Below are 20,793 nucleotides of genomic sequence, written 5' to 3'. Positions count from 1 at the left end.
TGCCTGAACCAAATCTCAAATCTCCAAAGTCAAGGACTGACAGTGCGTTACCACTCTGTGAGATGTCCCACTGTCAAATAAAATAGGCTCTGATGCAGACTTCACAACACTAAATGACACACTTTGCATTAGTACACATTTATGCAGACTTTACAATGGGACTTACCCAGAGTGCCTGGTGAATATGGTGATTTGACAGAAGTGATTTTCCAGCCCCTGCTGAATTTAAACAATTTAAATATTCAGTATTTGTATTTAAGAGCATTATATAATAATGTTTTTTTTTAAAAGTCAGCATGAAAATGACAAAAAAACTGCAAATTAGGTTTTCCATAAGGAACATATGTTGTTACACTGCAATGTAAGAAGTATATACTGGAGATCTGATAATAGTCTGGCCCGTTTCTCATTTTTGATACCATCTCAAGCTCTCATAGACTCAAACACTGCTCATCTGAAGTCAGTAGAGTCAATGAGGGTCCAGTGCTCAGGCTTTACGGCAGAGTTTTTACTATATGAAATTCAATCAAAAGACTCAGATTTCTCAATTGAGAATTGCACAGACAGACAACCTAACAAAAAATTGCCTTGACATGGTCCACACCTGCAGACAGGCGTAAAAGCTTTTCAGATTAATATGACAGACAGCAAGGTCGGATGACAGGAACACACAGTACAGTTGATTGGCTGAAACAAGTCTTCAAACACAAATCTGCAGCGACGATGCCCTTGTTCTTCTGTTTTGCATTTTCTTTGCCACTTCAACAGCTTCATATCACACACCAATCTTCATCACTCCAGCAGCCATCAACGCCCCGAGAGTCTTATTCTCGCTGCTGCTCTCAGTCTGAATTAACACCAAGGCCTTTCTCTAACTGCCCTGGGATGCTCGCCGGTGCACAATCAAATTGAACGGTGACAATCACTAATGGATGATTCGCTGCAGCCAGGCACCGTAATGTAGCACTCAATGAAAGGAAACATGCTCATCAATTTCACACTGTGGCTAACACAATATTGCTGTGGGTTATTGTTGTGGGACATTTTTCATTCAAGGTGCTGCCCAGACTGGGAAAATCTTCCTCCATTGTGTGTGTGAGTGTTGATTTCCTGGAGAGCGGGGTAATTAATTTGTAGCACAGTGGGAGAGTCAAGGAACCAGCCCATTAGAATCACTCCAGGCTACTTCTCATTGTCCTGCTGCTGGGCCCCCATTGTACGATGCAAATATCTGCACCAAAACTTTTAGCATGCTATGCAACACTTGTCAGAGACGAGGCAGGAAAAAGAAACTAATTCAACAAAGTGAGAATACCTGTCTATCAAAACGACCAATTTGTAACAGAATTGAAGTCAGCTCAGGGGGAGACAAAGTTCTTTCCTTCAAGAAGTCTGTTGACTGACAAAATCAGGGGGAAAAAAAACCTCAGAGCTGTATTACAAAAAATTCATTTTTAACAAATCCTGGTGGCAAAAAAAGAAGCTGTTTATGATTTGTAAATGAGTTTAACGACAAGGCACGATGTATCGATGTTGTGTTTCTGCTTTATTCTGCAGCCATGGTAACTTCTGAAAGATCAAATGATAGACACAGAAACAACCCACTGAATAATCACGTCACTTGTAATGGATGAGTTTTTTTAGCTTCTGAGAAACCCCCGAAAATATTCTGCAGCTCACATTTCTCACAAGTCATTTTTTCCCCTAATGAAGACATAGATCAAGTATCTTAAAAGAGGAAAAAAAAAAATTACATCATGCAAATATGTTCACAATCATATTCACAGGTTGATTATTGGGACTTAACAGAAACTTTGTTAAATATATAACAAGCACAAAAGAAACTCCTCCGATGCTCGGTGCAGAGAGAGAGAGACTGTTCACCTGATGACGAGAGCGAGTTTATTTATGCTTCAGGCTCGATCGCAGGACTGGAAGGGAAGAAGTATGGAGAGGCCTCTAGTCAATTTGTCTTTCTGACATATGATGCTGACAACACTTAAAAAGAAAAGTTTGATGAAGAAGAACTTCAGTACTTATCCCAAAGAGACAGCAGCTGACCAAAGCTCCGTGCGTAGGCTGAGTCTAGTTGACAGCAGATACGTCTTCTCTATCTTCGTGTCCCTCGCAGCTGAGGAGATGAACAAATCTGCAGCCTTTTTGTCCGCCGAGTCCTTGGGGGCAAACATAGAACAGGCTGCAGGATCCTCTGCATCCCTGTAAACTCAGGGAATGCCATGTGGAGAGGCTGGTTTTGTCATGGCAGTTGAACAGTCCAGAATGAATAAAGGTTGTACTTTGAAGTGCTTCCTGTAAGAAGGTTACACAACCTCAAAAATGATCAGTTCAATGAAAAACAACAAAAACACACATAATCCATGCCCAGAAGCTCAACTCTTCAATTAATCACAGAAAATAAAGACAAAATAAATATTGTATTGAAAGGTAATGGATTCAAAGACAGATTTGGCACTTTTTACTGCATCACATTTAAAGTTTGCAACCCCGGAATTATTTGGAAAATGTCAATTTAGCTCACTTTTTTTGGAACCGGAGTGTACAACAAATCCAGCTCCCAGAAACAATCAAATATGATGCACAAGTTTAGAAATCATTGTTTAACAGTCCACTTGAAAGTGGTTTGAAAAGTCAAATATGAGATCACAGCTGCAGTAACAATCCGTATGCTTTAGCTTGTAGCGAAAATGTGTGTATTATGTGTTTTACGTTGTTTTTTTTAAAATTGACTGTATAAAGTTTATTACGAAGTCACAAAACAGACTCACAAGTCTCCCAAACAAGAGGGATGTCTGTTTCATACCTTTCTAGGACATACAGTCATTTTCCGTTCTTGTTATTGTTGTGACATATGTGCGATTTTGAGCGGCAGGCTTGATGGAACACACCAATCTGGGACTAGGAGCCCTCCCTCATCTCGTGGATATTGCAAGCTTTCATTTGATGAGAATGCGGTGATAAGATTTACTGATTGTGCAGAGCTTAATGAATCTGCTTCCCTCACTGTCTTGCTCTGATAAGCTGCTTCCACAGAGTTAAACAAAGTAAACTTCACAAACACAGGCCCAAAGAACAGAAACAGGAGCACATTTGGAGATAATATCGTACATTACTTGCTGCTTGATATTTTCACATTGCAGCAGATGCAGCTGTAACCAGCCGAGACAAATAACTTTAACGTCTTCCATTATGGATGTACATTATTTACATAAAAAGATCAATGTCCTTGCAAAAATACAAGTATTTTCAGTCAAAAAGTGTCCCTTTTCAAGAAGCGAGTATAAATCTGTACAGTCTCCTCGGAGGGATTAGGCAGCACAGTGTGAACTGGTCCATCCATGCATGGGTAGCAAAACACTCGAGACCGTTCATTGTGACCGTGGTTTCATAGCTTGCTGGAAGTAACTGCCAAAGAAGATGTATTGCTTTCGAGTCGGCCATAGACTTCCAACATTAAAACACATGGGGCGCTTCATCAGAGAGCTTGATGTCTGTGTGAGATGGCAGGTAGCCTGGCAAGGGAAAAGAAAGAAAACAGACAGAGGGGGAATTTTATGTCGCGATTTGCATACGGGTGTATTTTCACAAGCAAACACATTTATCTCAGACAGGTCGATTGCTGGAGGTAAATCAGCTGGAACCACGAAGATATTTCTTGATGAAAATGCTTTCACCACTCTGCTACTTTCCTGATGCACTAATTATTTTATTGGTTCAAATAATTCACCTCGACATTCTCATCACTTTATCTGACAGTCGATTGTGCTTCACTTACCTGTGAACACTAATACTTTACTATGTCAAAACACAGGATGGCAAATGCATAAATACACAGCACATAAACAACAGCTGTATCTTGGTAAGTCATGAAAATACAGCGAGGAAGAGCAGCAGCACTTAACAGAGTGAATGTGTTGTATTTCTTCGCTGACAGACAGCTGCAACTTGTTCCTGTCTGAAGACACAAAAGTCCTTTCTTTGCTGTACTTAAGGGTCAGTTCACACACACACACACACACACACACACACACACACAAAAACACAAACACAAAGGAAACACTAGCTTAATGACTGTCCGTGTTTCCATAATGATGCTAGTTTTGGTTAAACGTTTGTGGGAATTCTGTCAGAACTGAAAAACAAAATGGGAGATCAGTTCATTTTCTTTGCAGAGCTCAAAGCGCAACAGAAGTGGATATTAAAAATCAACAAAAACATGTACAATGCTCCGGTCTGAGGTACTGTCACATTAGCCTTCTGTTCATTCACTCTATCCCCCCTCTAAAAGAGGATGTGTTGGCACAGACTTGTTGGGTAATGAACCTTTTCAGAGCAATCATCAAACTGTAAGTGCTTCATGAAAGCCATGCTGCAATTTGTAGTCCTTCACAACCGAATAAATAAAACATAGTTCTTGTGGATTTTATTTACATGTCGTCAAACATTCAGCAAAGACTCAGCTGTAAATGTAATCACATAATCGTATGAGTAAGAAATATTTCAGCGCAAACTTCGGCACACAAGTTCTACGCCATGTTGTAGACAATGAAATGCTTGAAGGCTAAAAGTTAATCCTGGTTTAAAGGGCTTCTTTTACTCATTTCTCAGGCTTTCTCAAACTTTTTGGCTAACCTAAATGTTTTGCATGAGCCAAGCCAGCCCATTCTGCTGCACTAATTAACAAGAAAAATGACTACATTTCCACAGTGCATCCTTGTTTTTGCAAATTAGCAAAGAAAAGTTCAGTAAAAGTAAACTCTACCCCAAGAGTCTGCTGTAGCTGGCAACAGAAAAGGAAACTGATCTTTGAATTCATCATCTGTCCAGAAAAGAGCTTCAAGTGAAATGATTTTCATTGGGGTTTCTCACTACAACAGCCTGACTGCTCTTATTATGGGCTCAAAAATTAAAAATGTTTCTAACATCTATCATTGAAGCATTAGGCTTTTTACAGGCCTATGGTTTATTTTCTTGTTGTCAGATTATCCCAAATGCTACCAAAATCGTTAATACCAATAGAAATCTGTTACTTTTTAAGTTGTGTAAAGCAATTGAAAGTATGTATGGTGCGTTTGATATTCGACAGAATGAGCTAATAGCCACCAGGTCGAATTTCAGTCGTGAAATCTATCTCAAATATAAAAATAAGTTTAAGAATCACTAGAAAATAAGCATTCATCTCTGCTGTTGGCGTGTCCATCGAATGCGCCAAACCCCCTCCCAATTTAACTAAACCATGAAAACATAAGAGCCCATTTCCTAGCAGTGTACATAAATCCAGTCACTATCAATGCCAAGGCTCAGAATCAGAATCGTGTATATTTATACAGACAAGGAATTTGTCTTGGCGTATTGGTGCATAAACGGTTAACAAGGGAGAAAAACAGCAAGAAAACAGCAAGAACTTAAATAAAATATAAGAAACAATTACAGATATACAAAGTAGTATTTAAAAATGTCAAATATAAAGAATGATTAAAAACAAAAAAATGTGCAAAAGGTGCAATATCATGTAAGAAAATAAATGTGAAGTCCAGTGAGTGTTAATGTAGAAAAAAAACAGTTTCAGTCTACTCATTACTGTGATGTGTTTTGACTGTGGGGCTGGTTGTAGATGCCACAATACTTTTTTCCCCATAAAAATAGCTTTTAGGTGGAGGAGGGGATTTATATATTTATATAATCAAGAGGACTGCAACTGGACTTAACCAACCTACATAAACGAAGGAAAGGACTGGCAGCAGAGAAGAGACTGGCTATGCTATGTGTTTGTGCTAACAGTTAGTGACTGTAGGTACTGCTGTTCCTGACAGCGTCGTGTTCAGGAGTCAATCTGAGGATGACGCTTGCTACTGCACTTTAAACCCCCTGTCCACTGTTTTAGCTGTTTGTAAAGTGATCATCACGGGAATGTTGCAAAACAAATTAAAGTAAAATCCGGAGACAAGACCGAGTACAAATGCTTTTGATTCTGGGACTCATCCAAGACCTTCAAAAAGTGGACTTGAGACCGCCATCGAGACCAAGACCGATTTCGAGTTCAACAACACGACTAGCAGCAGAGATGACCTACTGCAATTTTAGGAAATAGTTCTGCTTGTTTGATTAAAAAAATTCTCAAGGAAATTGTGGAAATGTTTTAAATTTGACTTCTAAAACTAGAAACCGCTAAGTTCCAGACAACATGTTCTCTCGATTTGGCACCACAACCCCTTTCCACAGAAATAAGCAGGTATAGTTAAGAGATTGAGATAAAAATGTTTTTTTTTCTTCTTCTTAGTCATTCTTCTGATACTTTGAGATGCACAAGAAGGTTTTATGTGCGGTGGAAGCTTCTCCTTTTTGTTGCTTTTCAAGCTGATACCACTGACTGTGTAAGCGCCCTATCAGAATACAAACTAGACGTTCATTGTCGAACTAAAGAATCTGAAAATAACTGTGTGAATAAACCCTCTGTATGCTCAAGGAATAATTGTAGCTTAGAGGAAGAAAATGGACAAATTAATACCTCTGCTTTTGGAGTCCAGCTGTACATCCACATGATCCAGAGAGGTCAGCTTGTCCCCCTCAGGATTTGGGACGGCGATGGAGGTCACCGTCGGGATGACCTCTTGTTCTTTGTCAGGCTGCTCCACTGTGTATGTGTTGATGCCAGGAATCTTCCTGAAAAGAGCAAAAAAAAAAAAAAGAGAAAAAAAAAGATGCTTTTAAAAATGGCAAGTTAATGGAAAGCTGCCATCAGGTCTGTTCTTCACTAATGCTTTCACTATGCATAATGTGTCACACACTATTTTTAACTGTTAAAGATGGGAAGAGATTGCTTGAACGCTGGAAACTAGGGCATTTTTGCATGCCACTGGGCATTGCTCTCTCACTTTCATATTGTTCACCTCAGTTTTCAATCAATTTTTCATCCCCTTCAGATGCACCCGCAATTCTGCTTAAAACTAACATCTTTCATTTCTAATTTCAGATCCTCCCCTCGTGATTATGTGCAGCAGCTGGCGCGGTGACATTTGATGCAGCTTTAGGAACTCAAACTTGATTTCTTAATGTAGTAATTATAATCCCAAAAGTTAGAGTTAGGCAATGTTGGGCTTCTTAATGAGTAAAATTCAGCCAACTGCAGAGAAAGCGAGCTATTCCCCTGTGATTGGCATGGGATTACCTGCAGCACAGGATGCTATTTACTGTATGTCCCTCACTGTATAATATATGTTGTCTCAGGACTTATCACCTCAACCTTTCCTGCCATTCTGCAGAGCATGCCTCACCTTGGATGGCTGTGTTTAGCATTTCCGAAAGGTCAACCCTCACATTGTCAGATAGATGAATATTGATAACTGCAGGACTCTGACACCCATTCAGCTCTGTGGGAGAATTGATTAGTCTGTCAGTCCCTGTAATATTCTGCAGATTGAGACAGAGGGGAATTGTCTTATTCCTCCAGCTATTATTGTGTCGCCAGTGTCCATAACTCAGAGATAAATGGAGGCGGAATTCCTGTGGAAAGTTTTAGGAGTTCAGCAGGGAAGTGCTCGCCTGTAGATAATGGGGCCGACTCTATATAGAGCCATTATACAACACACACACACACACACACACACACACACACACACACACACACACACACACACACATTTAGACAACACTGCAATAACAACTAAATTATCATGGATATTTGAAAAGATGCAAGTTTGAAAAAGGAGGGGATTTATCTTCACACATTAATTCAAACAGTGTCTCATATGTGCCTGTGTAATACGTTAGCTCCAGTATACTGTACCTTTTGAATTTATATACAACAAAGACGAGCAAGCCCATCAGTACGACCGACACCAGCATGATGACTGCAGTGCCGCTGTGGCCACTATCACTGCTGTCCACAAGAGGAGCTTTGAAGGACAAAGAATGACAGAGAAACGGAGTGAAGATTAGATGAAATGAGGACAAATGCATATTTTTATTTTGTATGAATGTAAATTGTACCGCAATCCTATTAAATGACAATGGAGAATAACTGCTGTGTCGTTTTTACTGCAAATATCCAGGAAAAAATGACGGAGAAAGCTAAAGTCCAATCATCATTTTATGGTTTAGTTTACTTCATCTGGAATAATCCAATCATGATCATTGCTGCTCTCCAGAGAGCCCTGAGTACACTTTTTAAAAAAAAAAAAACAATGCACTATTGAAAGCCTGCACATGTTTGTTCCTGTGCAGGCTGAATAATCATCTTCAAATCCAAACTTAGACTCATGTTACTACAAAAAAGAGTGTTTTTTAGGTATGTGTCGGAGGCCGCAGACTCACCTGGCGACAGCTGCGTGGCATACACATTCACCAGCACCCCTGGCTTGAGTGTGAACCGGATGAGGTCTTGGTTCAAAGCACTTAGCAGAACCTGAGAGAGCTATGAGGAGGAGTGACAGAGCAGACGGGACTGTTAGCGGTGGCTGCACAGCAATATTCCACAGTCATCAATATTTCAGCCCAAGTCATTTCATCCCGCAGCTTGAATTATGAATCAGAATTTTTGCTTCCGTCTAAAGAGGAGCAAATGTTGATATGACACGGAAAACCAAACCTGCTGCACCGAAACCCAGGTGGCTTTTAAGATAGTTGGAAACCATATCAGCCGTAGAGAAGGCTCAAGGTTTTTTTTTTGGTTTTTTTTCAAAATTAATCTTTTCTAATCAAAACTGGGATATTGCCTCCTCTTTTGTTTCCTTTTAGTTGAACCACTTTTTTAGGAACTGAGTTACAAGTTACGTGAAGCAAAGCTGTTGGAGATTAATCCACGTTTTAAAATCAGAAAATTACTGTTTTCATTTTCCTCCCTTAAGTTACCCTGCTTTTCACACCTAGATGAAGCAGTCATTCAACAAGAGACCAAAATGCCTTCCCAGAGCCCATTTGAGTCCTTAGCCATGCCTCACTAATTCCATCTCGCGCTTTCTAAAATCTTTCCATTGGTTAAAATTAGACTGCTCTACACAGTATGAATAATTACTTTTTGTTCTAGTGGCATATCAGGGTCAGTAAATCTATTACACATTTTAATAAGCTGCTTCACACATACACTCAGCGCATGCACGTGTGTGTGTGGGCACATGCTGGCTTAATGCAGCTGCTCTGTAAGTCATTCACTGGAGATGAGAACAGTGAACTGAAGATTTATTACCCTATTGTCTGTGAGGTTCTGCCAGGTAATCAGACAGGCTTTAGATAAATACATCTCTTTAATTCCCAATCCAGGCCGCATGCCCCAGTTTGTCTCCTTTCTCCGTGGTGCCAATTATATGATGCATCAATGTAATTAAATACCTATTAACTTAGTTCAAGACTGACTGCGAGCCAGCAAAATGATGTTTACTTGTGATACATTGTGGTTCTTTCCTTTACGGTGAGTAAATGAACCTGTCTAGCTGGAGGTTGTTTATTTTTGAGAGTTCTCTGATATTGTTTTTTTGGTAATACCCTTCTTTAATGTTCTTATTTGGCTTTAGGAAAACATAATTTCAAAGTAGCTTGAAGGTTTATAAAAGTCTGTAAACTTGTATAAAGTGGCATGGAGTCTCTAAAGTGATGAGATGCTTTGAGAATATTTCATGTCTCTGATGTTTTGGCCCTTTTACGCGTGAAGACATTGCCCTCTAGTGTTCATTTGATGCATTACTCTGCAGGAAGGATTTGATATTAAAAGTGCACAATTTATGTGACACTGCACAGTTGGGCAATACATACACACAATGTCATTGTTTAAAGTTGGAACCTGAACAACGACTGCAATCAGGGTTTTATTTGTAGACAAGAACGAAACAATGTGATTTCGCGTCGCAGGATTAAACCTTCATAATAATGCAGAAACGCTGCTTTGATTGAATGATTGTGCAGGTCTTTCTTCCCAGCTTTGGAAGCTAAATGAGATGGATATCCTACAGTGTAAAGCTCTATCAGATGACTCGACTTCGAGGTGCCTGCATGCTAATGACACAAGAGAAAACATATTCCTGTTTTCACATAACAAACCAAACCAGAGTTGCATCTTTTACCCCAATTACCACAACAAATGTCCTCTCTTCATTACTGCTGACCTTTTCCAAAAAATGACATAGTGTTTCTCCTGTATACGGTGCAGCCTGTGGTGTCCATTCATTTTGACTACGGTATGAAAATACATTTGCACAGACGTTAACTCGGCCGACTTGAGTAATCCATCACCATGAACATTGTGTCCACATTTATTTTTGTCAAAGTTAACCTTACTGTTGAATGGCCATGAGGTGGAGACTTTCCAAATCAGCCTCACTTAAAACTCTGTTACCATGCAGCGATGATATATCACTTTGACAGAAATAAATGCAAACATAAAGCTCTTTGTGATGTACGGCCACATTAAAACAGGTTTAAGGTCCCTACAAGTAGATTTTAATGCCACACTGAAATCCATGGAAACCAGTGGATGCATGGTAAATGTTCTTCAATAAAAAGTCATCATAAAAGACCTGGAAAATAATCGGATAACTGCAAGTTCAACCCTATCAGTTCAGTGTGTTTTGTTTCCACGTATATATCATGTTGTGCAAAGAAAACCCCCCAAAAAAGAAGTGCAGTTTGGATATAATATATACATATATATATATATATATATATATATATATATATATATATATATATATATTCAATAATTTTGAACAATGTTAAGACAATATACAATAACACAAAACTCTAAAGCTTTACTTAATGAGAGTCATTAAGAAATTGAAGGATAAAAGCTAAAGCTAGTAACTGAAAGAATAAGATTGGCTAGAAAGAGTGTCCTCTGGCGGTCTGCTGCTCTTGCATTGAACGGAGTCAGATGAGGTGATTTAGGAATCTGATGAGGACCTCCCTCTGGAGGTTTTCGGGGCATGTCCCACTGGGAGGAGACCTCGGGGTTGACCCAGAGTTCACTGGAGGGATTTAAATCCAGTCTAGCCTGACAACGCCTCCCAATCCACCACAAGGACAAAACGTTGCAGGGCAAAAGGAAGTCTTGGTTGACACCTCGACTCTCGGATAAGCGTAAGAAAAAATGGACGGAGGGAAAAATTGGATATGATGATGTTTGCAGTATTATTCTATGGTATAGGAAACGTTTCCAAAACTTTCAATTGTTTACACGAAGGGGTTTTTGAATTTTTTCCTCAGCATTTCAGAGCAAAATGTTGGCTGAAATGTATCTTGAAAAGAAGTTGTTATGTTGTATGCGGGTTAGTTTGTGGATGAACTCTTTGCATAGAATAATTTTGACTGCGAGATAGAGAGTTATCATTCAAACGGTTGCGTGTAAAATCTTTAATGAAGGACGAAAGGACAGCTGTGTATGAAGTCAGCTGTGGGGAGAAAAGACTGCACTATGAGAATAATGTGTCTGTAAGATACAACCGATGCATATGTCAGGCCAAAATATGTGCTGCCAATGTGAAGTCACTCATTAGGTTGAGAATTTATCAATCACTAAAGCTGCCAAATTAGGTTCAACTCTCTGATGAGCTACATGTTCAAACATTATAAAATATGTCCTCGTTTAATACGACAACAGAGCTTTAACAAATAACAGTGTCGCATCAAAGTAAAGGGCATATTCTCCAGGGATTTTCTCTCCACAGACAGTCATTTGACTTCCTCTGCCTTCCTTCGTGCTGCTTTAATTATCACATAAGGGGGATTAAAAACACACACACATTATGCCGAACATCTGCTGGGGTCCGTTCAGATGATTTAACAGGATGGTACCTGATCCAAGTGCGCCCACTTTTCATCTACAGCTCCGTGTCTCGACCTCTTTTCGGGCACGATGAAAATCTCCGCTGTTGTTGGTAATCCTGGAAGTATGGTGACCAGGAGCTGATCCTCACTGATTCCTGTGACCTTTAACAACAAACAACAACACCTCATTAAAAAAAAAGGTGCTTTAATGCACTCTGTTTGAGGAGATACACTACTCCTGGGCTGCATGTATTAATGAGTAAATATTGTTGGCTCTCTGCTTCATATTACATCAGCCTCAGCACCAGTCTCTGTCAGGATGTGATGCATGGATACACTGAACCATGCAAGCGTAATTTGACAGTCTTTGGTAAAGGCCAGGGCTTTTAGTGCAGTTCTGCCGTAACCAGAGGTCTCTTGTCAGTTTCCTGGTGTAAACCGTGGTAATATCTGACAAGACAGAAGGTCAAAGTGAATGTTTCATACTGAGGGCTAGCGTAGGATATATATAGAGCTCAGTATCCAGGTCTTTTACATAACCTGGTGCTTTTTTTTTTGACATCGCACTGGGTCTGAGAGGGATGTTCTTCACCACAGTTACTTTCCCTTCACTGGAGTCTTTAGGCGATGGCGTTTAGCTCTTAAAAGAGCAAATGGCAGCTGTCCTTTAATGCCCTTTAGTGTTTTGACAAGTTCAGTTCAAAGCTTGGACCGGTAATAATGATGTTGGGTGATGAGCCGTGTCAGCGTGTGGAAGTTAACAGCTAATTACACAGCGAGTGAGGTCAAACACGCTGCAAGGAGTGGAGTGCAAGGCTCACCACTAAAACACATGCATACATTAAAAAAAAATTAAAAAAAAAATGCAGCAGATCCAAGAACGGAAATGTCATCGTCTCACTTAGACAGACACTTGAGACTTTTTTTTTCTCTCTCTTTCGGCAGGAGGAAAGCGACTTACGGTTAGAATGTGAATGAGGTGGAGTGCAATGCTGATTGTGTTACAGTCTTTGTGATATACTGACCTGAACAGCACAGCTCTTCACCACTCTGCCAATGTCCTCTCTCCACTCTGACACCCCGGGGTTCATCTCGTCCAGATGAGAAGAAAAGGCTAAAACATGAGACCGAAAATGATCTGGAAGAAACAGGCAGTAATCTGTTTTAGACCAAATGTTCTTTTTCAGTCAAATAGACTCATCAGACCCTTCTCAGAACCCCTGTGAGGCCACCTGTGATAAGTTCATTCAGGCATTTCATCAGAGAATTTGAAAGCTTGGCTTCAGCGGCAGAGAGGGAACGCTGAGGGAAATTGACAAACATGACTGGACATTTTTCTCACTCATTGGTTGTTCAATTTGATATCATTTTTGACTCCGGGTTCATTTTGAAATTGCTGCACACGTTATTTTAAACTCTAAAAATATCTGCACGGCCAATTTAGAAATGCCCTTTTCTATTTTGGTGATGTAACAAGCAAAAAAAGTTTCTCGATCCTCCTTTCATTTTCCCTTTCTTTATTTTTCCCTTTGTTTTATATGTAGCTATTCAGTGGAGTTTTACTTTATTCCGTCTCTTTCATCAACATCAAAGAGAAACCCCATCAATGTATTTTTAATGTGTTTTGATTTCTAAAGAAGAAAGATAGAATTCTAACATAAAGATCATGTTCGTGTTATAAATGCTTTCTAGAGGTCATCAGTGTCTGTGTTATCAGCTTTATCACTGTCAGACCCTACACATTATAGTTCATTAGCTTTTTTGGGGATGGTTTCATGTAGTTGTGGCTTACATTCTTTAATTAGTTCAATGACCTTGGGTATATACCGGTTCCACAAATTATACTCTTTTAAAGAAGAACTCAGATCGAAGGATTCTTCCAGGCTTAGAACTCCCATCTCGAGGTCCCGATCAAACATTCTTTCACACGCAGGTTAAAAAAAAAACATGAGGCGCAGAGCATAGCTTGTGTTGTTTCAAAGCTTACAATTTGAAGAAAGAGCAGCAAGGCAATTGAATAACTTATCCTTAAATGAAAGGGTAGCAGCATCATTCCCCGAAACAAGCTTGTTTTCCTCTTGACCTGATGTTTTCTGGTCAGATCATGGTGACTAAAGTTGGTGAATTCATGACAGCAGCCATCCTAGTTTGTTGTCTGTGAAAGTTTTTAAGCCATTAATAACTTTATTGTCATCTCCAATTACGGTGGTCCTCTCAGTTAATCTGATTAGACAACGGGTAAAAAATACTGGGTTAAGAGCACGAGTGGTCCAAGATGCTTGCAGTGTGAGAAATGTCATAAGAACACACTGGAAAGGAAACCTTTAACTGCAAACCTTCACTTAAACACATTTCCATGGGATAAGTGATTAAAACTAAGCCATCGGCATGACATCAAAGTATCTCTTCCCATGCAGTAACGCTTTGAAAGCTCTAGGAAAAAGCTCTGATTATTTACAAGCATGAAGGAAGTTGCTGCATTGACCCAATCTTAATTTAATTTAAACTACATGTTTTTCATGTTCTTATCCTATTTAGAGGCTGTTGAAGTGAAATCAAAGGGTATGAAAATAATACTTGGTTCACACCATAGACTGCGACTGTCATCTGGTCCTGATGGACAGTATTTCCCACAGCAGCCTGGACGACAACAGTGTGACTTCCCTCAGTGGAGAAAGTGAAGGACATCACACCATCCAGGGTCACCATGGGCTGAAAAACACAAAGACACAGACAGATGCAGGAATCAGTTGTGGCACTCGGTAGGTAACAAGGCTGAATGAAAGGATGAGAAGAATAATGAAGTAGCGCTTACCTCCGTCTTGTTACCAAACCACCAGTAATAGGTGACTGTCCCCACGTTGCTGGGGCGTAACACTGTCGTGAGGTTTGCTACTTTGTTCTTCACGACTACTGACGGCGCCAAGAGCTGGACCTGTTCAAGTTGGCCTTTCAAGAGAGATCACACAGAAAGCCACATGCTGTAAGAATATAACCAGATACTGCTTCAGTGAAGCTTAAAAAAAAATCAAACACATATTTAGCCCTATGTTGGCGCATCAGATACAGTCTGGTTCACAGTGAGCATGTAGACAGAGGGGAAGTTGATTGCACTGCAGGAGTGGTTCGACAAGTATCTGTGGAGGATCTGAAAATGTCACATGTGGTCTCAGCTATAACAAGCTACACTGAAACTGACCACTGCTGATCTTCTCTGTCATAAAGAGAAGACAGACATCCGGCTTTTCAGGCCAATACACAGTGACACTCAAAACTTTGGATTGGATTGGTTTATTGGACAGAGGCTCTCTTTTAATGAGCCAATTTGAAGACACAATGAAGAATTTGTGAGCACATTTGCCAAAAGGGTTAGCAGTCAGTTCTCTACAGCTGTCTGTTCAGTAGGAGTGAAATAAAAAGGGCACCATAGCGAAATGCAACTTCCAGAGTTTAGGTAAGGAACTGTGTTGGGCAGGCCTGATAGACTGATGCTTACTCTATCAGAAGTGTATCTTATTGAGCACTTTCTCTCGAGGGTCAAACCTGAAGACATTTGATAAAGTTTTCTCCTACACAAGGTCACCCTGGAGGACAATTCATAGTTTTTTTCCTCTGTAAGAGCACCATGAAGAGCCCTCTCTCAACTTTTTTTTTCTATTAAGCAACCAAGAGGAAACCTAAACACACTTTCTCCATATAAAAGGGCATGATGGGGGTACTTTATCAAATTTTTCTCCACTGAATCTTCCGCCTAAAGGACAATTTATCCAATCTCTCCAATAGAAGCGCATAATAGAAAATATTTTTGCAGTGACTGCAACTTGACTGTTTTAGACTCACAGGAGACGTGGAGGTAGAGGATCACTCTGTCAAAGCCCAGAGTGTTGGTGGCTGTAGCAGAAACTTGGTAGATACCAACTTTATTGTAGATGTGCTTGACCCCATCTTCAATGGAGCTTATGTTGACGTAGGACATGGAGGTCCCATCGCCAAAATCCACTGTTATACTTGTGGTGGAGCTCAGACCCTTCAGAAACAAAGCAAAATAATGTCACTCATGCTGTAGCCTCAGGTGTTTGTCAGCGTCTTGCTGACACGTAACAGTTTGCATTTTTTTTCCGCAAAAAATGAGGTCATGTGGTACATCATGTCAGTGTGTATCTACTCGACATGCTGGTGCTCCTGCTTCTGTGCTACGGAAGGAACTCAATACACTCATCACACTGAAGACACAGACATGCAGACTACATGCTTCACTCTGTGACTGACTGTATTCTTGCTTTGTGTAAGAAAAGTGATAACCTCTTCAAGAAAGACCAAGAAGGTCACATTCCTCCCCAGTGTTGCCACCAGTGTTCCCTCACTGGTGAAGAGCTGGAGGCCCTTGGGGGCCTGGTTGGGACACTTCTGCCGCCTGGGGCTGTACTTCAACAGCGTTCCCTCAGTGCAGTTGTTAGATAAAGCTCTGCGATATCTGGAGTTCATTAAAGATAGCCAAAAGACACAGACGAGAACTGCATGAGTGTACACATAAAGCAGACATAAAAAAAACACACACGCACAGGGAGACATCCAAAAGATCAGTTCAGTTAACCCTTTATCAACACCAGACATCACTTACAAGTGAGCTCATCAAATCAAAGGGGGGGCGGCTGTGGCTAAGTGGTAAAGTCAGTCTTCTCTCAACCAAAAGGTTGGCGGTTTCAATTCCCAGCTCCTGCAGCCACACGTCAAAGTGTCCTTGAGCAAGACACTGAACCCTGCGTTAGTGCTGTGTGAATGTGTATGAATGGGATTAGCGCATACTGATGGACACAGATGAAGCATCCTCTGCCATCAGTGTGTGAATTGGTACTGTAGGTGCAACCTGTTAAAGGCTCCTTTTAAACCCATGTCCAAATCATGTTTCACACTATATAATAAATAATAATAAACAGCTATACTGGAGTTATTGTTTAAAATGTTAAACTACTACAGTTGTCTCATTTGACTTTGCTGTTTTGTTTAAGAAAAGCTTTTAAACACATTCTATACAAAACAGCAAAAAAGGAGCACGCAAGACAGTAAATACAGTTTCAGGTGCAAACCGCAACAAGGCTGAAAAAGAGACAGAAAACTCAGCACACTAGATGTCCTTCAAGTTTCCTCTATCTGTGGAAGAGCAGTGTACAATAAGCAAAAAACATATTTGAGAGCTCGGCCTTCATCAGTGTTGAAGGTCGATTATGTTGGAGGAAGGCGTGGCCTGTACACTCAGCTTATGTCATGGGTAGCCTATTTTTGTGGCAATAACATACTTCATCCTCAAAACGTTTTTCAACCATGTTTGTATGTAAACTGTTCTCCTTAGGACAATTTTGTGGTGAATATTTTTCCTCTTTTATTCTCAAATCACATCTGCAGTCATTAAAAGGAGCTACATCACATTGTGTTACTTCATGGGGTATATCTATCTCTGCACAGGAATCCCATATATTTAGCATAATAGAGTATACAAAATATTTTCACTGGTCATGACTTTTAGTAACATTTCAAGGATTACATTTACAAGTGTGAAAAGAATCGAGTAAAAACAATGAAGTAAATTAGTATCAATAAAATGGTATCAAATGATAGAAGCAATATAATCGAACCTTGGATATTTAATGAAATCTAAAACCTATCTAAGATATAATGATTGTATTATTAAAGATACATTTGGTGAGGCTCAAGTATAATGTTTGGGATAAAATGAAAATTGCAGTAAAGCTTACTGAGCTTACTTTTCACCACTGCCTTTGAGCATATTGGCACTCTCTACTCACTTAGCTGGTGCCAAAACAAACCAATGCAGCATACCCTGTTGTGTTGAGGAAGCTATCTCCAGCGATGCAGTCTCTAGATGTTGCTGAAGGAACAAACCAGAAAGCCTGAGTGCAGCTTCCGTCGATCTGCCTCTCAAAGCCGTAGTCACTGTTTTGTTTGGAAGAACAGGCATAGAAGAAAAAGAGCATTTTATTGGGATTAGTTATCATTTATTTAAATTATCAAATATAATTACAAAGCTCAAAGAGAATCATACACCGCAGAGGTGTTCCAGACTGCAAAAAAAAAAAGTTTCATCAGCCAAGCAGCTCCGAGTATTTGAGATTTGATGTTTTATGTATCAGACTCCTGAAGCAGAAAAGGCATTGTGCGTGTGAGCACACTCTGCAATTACTACCTTGGCAGAGTGAGAGGGATCTGTCAGATTTCTGTCATTGTAATCTGGGAAACACAGTCTCAGGAGGCAGAGTAGGAAAGTTGAAGAAGTCTTATAGTATTTACGTGGTGTTAAGCTTGTTTATTATAGCTGTGAGTGTTGCTCATTTAGCATGGGTGAGATCAGAAATATAATAGAAAGTATGAAACAGTTAAGTGACATATGAGAAGATGTGACTCATTAGACAGAGTAAAACATCCCATGATAGTGCAAGTAGACACTGATGATTGTCTGGGTTAGACTTCAGCATTTTCAGTTATCTTCTGAATGTTCATTGTGTTTGATAGATTATTATTCCATGCTAATTGTAGTTAAAAAGAATCAAGTAATCAAACCACTCCAGCCACCTTCAAATGTTGTTTAAATTTTGCTCAATTTAAAAGAATGACTAAGGAAAAAGTAACTGGAGATTGTGAATTAAGTGAGTAAATCTAATTCACAGATGATGGTATTTGATTATTAAATTTGATTTGTGACAGAAAAAGTCAACAATGGATTAGCCATCTTATTCTGTATCAACAGTAACAACAACATGAGGATGATGTAAACTCATGTCGATGCTTTTGTGTCCTTGGCACAGGGTTCAGATGAATTGTAGGTGGTCATTTTTGTTTGGATTATGTTATCATAAACATGTCAATAAATAATATTCAAAGAGAAAAGAAGATAGAGGCAGGTACACGTTTTTCTTCTTCCTGCTACTATTTGTTCATGGACAGTTTATCAATATTTTGATCAAACTCTTAAATACCTACACATGCACTTCTTCTAGCTTGTACTGTAATTGTCATCTTTTCCCGTAAGTGTATTGTTTCTTGTCTTGTAATAAAAAAAAAAAAAAAATATATATATATATATATATATATAGGGATTAAATATTGTGTTGGAATCATACACTGGAATGAGGGAATAAATTAAATATGAATGAAGGAACTAACATGATGTAAAACATGACCAAGAACATGGGACATGAACATCACTTGTAGGTTTTCTTCACACATTTGAAATAAACAAATACTGGAATATTGATTAAAATACACTATCATACACCAAGATTACTAAATAGGAAATTAAATTGATAGTAACTTTTTGAATCAGAGCTCCAGCATTTAACTGAGTTAACTATTCCAAAATAGTCACATCAGCGACAATCACAGTGAGCTGTGAGATCCTACAGAAAGAAAGAAATCAGGAAATATGAAAAACAAGTTGAGAATCATAAAATCAAAATCTTCAAACACTTTCCTTGTTGTGCCTTAGGTTTGCCTCGCAGTCTCTGCCTCTGGAGACGTGTAAAGCATTGTGCACTGGATTTAATGAAGTGAAAGGAGAAGCTGCAGAGCAGGGGAACTCACCACTCAAAATCTGCCTCTGTGCACGGGCAGGAGTCTGACATCTGGGAAATATACTGATCTCTGGCCTTGACGCACTGAACGTTTGTTTTCAGCTTCTGGAAGATTCTCTTCATTCCCATGATGCATACTTCGTCCTGTGATGAATTATGGATCAAAAACATTTCAGACGTTCTTATTCTCTCGGTTTTTTTGGTGCCATGTGGCTTTTATTGTGTGTCTGAGTCAAAGAGAGTCACTGGAGTTTAATCAACAACAAGAACCCTCACGGTATTACCAGTCAGGGAGCAGCAGGATCCTCTTACCCCATTGTGTAACTGCCATGTCAGATAGTCTTCAGATGTGCATCGATGTTGGAAAATTGAGCGGAAGTCAATCTTGACAAGTTGCCACTCTGATCGATGGCTGAAATGACCGAAAATTCTGCACAAACAAGCCAGAAAAACAAGCTCAAAAACATTCTGGAAAAGGGTTGTTTTAGGAAAAAAGTTAGTGTTTTAAAAAGTTTCAAATTTGGTTCAAAGAAGTATGATAATGTGTCGCTTTTTGATCCAGTAGATGTCATCATTGAGCACCAGCATTAAACCAAAACAAGTTGCTGTTTAGCGACACCCGACACCTCGTTATATTCTGAAGCTTCTGCTGTTCTTGAGCGGCACCCCTCTAACCCCTCTCCTTTTGTGTTTGCACAAAGGAGTTATCAAATGGAAAGAATCATAATTAAACACCATTAGACATCCACCCTGCAAGAAAGAGCGTTACCACAGGTCGTTGATCCCATGAAAATATATTGGGGGGTTTTTTAAATATTTTGCTATTTTTGGGGCATCAATGAAGTTTATCTTTTTTCTAAAGAGCAAGCAGCGGACAAAATTGGCCTTTGCTCTGACTGAAATTACTTGGTTCATGCATTGTGTTAGCAGGCTAATGTTAGCACACTTTGGTTTACTCATGGCTTTTTATTGCACATGGAATGACCAAGATCTAGAGACACTTATGTGACAGCCAAATAAGCAGTGAGTAGGCTGTGTTAAACTTTGTTTGTCTTTATAGCATTACTCTATAAGCAAGGCCGTCCCGTCCATGTAAACACAGCTCGAACAACAGTTCAGCTGGCGGGACTCACCCTTCTCCCTCATTGTAGACAGTCATGACTCTGAGACATTCACAGAGGATATACAGTACTTGATTTCTGCTGTATTTATGTGTAAAATGTTGTACAGTCTTCCTTTAATTTAATGCAACAACTTTAATTTATTTCCCTCTGTGGGTTGAAAAAAATCCTCTACATCTCGAGCTTATAAAGGGCTTTTTAAACACACATTAAATAAACCCAAAAATATGTACGTGTGCTTTGAAGCCTCCATCAAGTGGGCATTTAATTACCCATTGCTCTAATTAAGGAACTCCAGGCATTTTTAAGCTCTC

General features: G+C 39.5%; 1 protein-coding gene across 2 annotated transcripts in view; it reads right to left on the bottom strand.

The window, feature by feature from the left end:
- Window positions 1–1,527: 1,527 nt before the first annotated feature.
- The window catches only part of LOC306835472 (VPS10 domain-containing receptor SorCS1-like), a 55,472-nt gene continuing 36,206 nt past the window's right edge, over window positions 1,528–20,793 (bottom strand). For both annotated transcript variants that reach the window (XM_079362026.1, XM_079362025.1), the window contains exons 15-27: window positions 19,671–19,788; window positions 19,369–19,502; window positions 17,611–17,724; window positions 16,075–16,246; window positions 15,613–15,799; window positions 14,588–14,721; window positions 14,361–14,484; window positions 12,798–12,910; window positions 11,800–11,934; window positions 8,332–8,431; window positions 7,805–7,913; window positions 6,527–6,681; window positions 1,528–3,530 (exon numbers count right to left, since the gene is read on the bottom strand). In XM_079362026.1, coding sequence (XP_079218152.1) covers window positions 3,472–3,530; window positions 6,527–6,681; window positions 7,805–7,913; window positions 8,332–8,431; window positions 11,800–11,934; window positions 12,798–12,910; window positions 14,361–14,484; window positions 14,588–14,721; window positions 15,613–15,799; window positions 16,075–16,246; window positions 17,611–17,724; window positions 19,369–19,502; window positions 19,671–19,788 — 1,654 coding nt within the window. In that variant the 3' untranslated portion in view covers window positions 1,528–3,471. The remainder of the gene's footprint in view (window positions 3,531–6,526; window positions 6,682–7,804; window positions 7,914–8,331; window positions 8,432–11,799; window positions 11,935–12,797; window positions 12,911–14,360; window positions 14,485–14,587; window positions 14,722–15,612; window positions 15,800–16,074; window positions 16,247–17,610; window positions 17,725–19,368; window positions 19,503–19,670; window positions 19,789–20,793) is intronic.

This window comes from Symphodus melops (genome assembly GCF_947650265.1).
Source record: "Symphodus melops genome assembly, chromosome: 15".
Lineage (NCBI taxonomy): Eukaryota > Metazoa > Chordata > Actinopteri > Labriformes > Labridae > Symphodus > Symphodus melops.
Note: the sequence above shows the minus strand (reverse complement) of the source record. Positions and strands in the feature narration are given on the sequence as shown.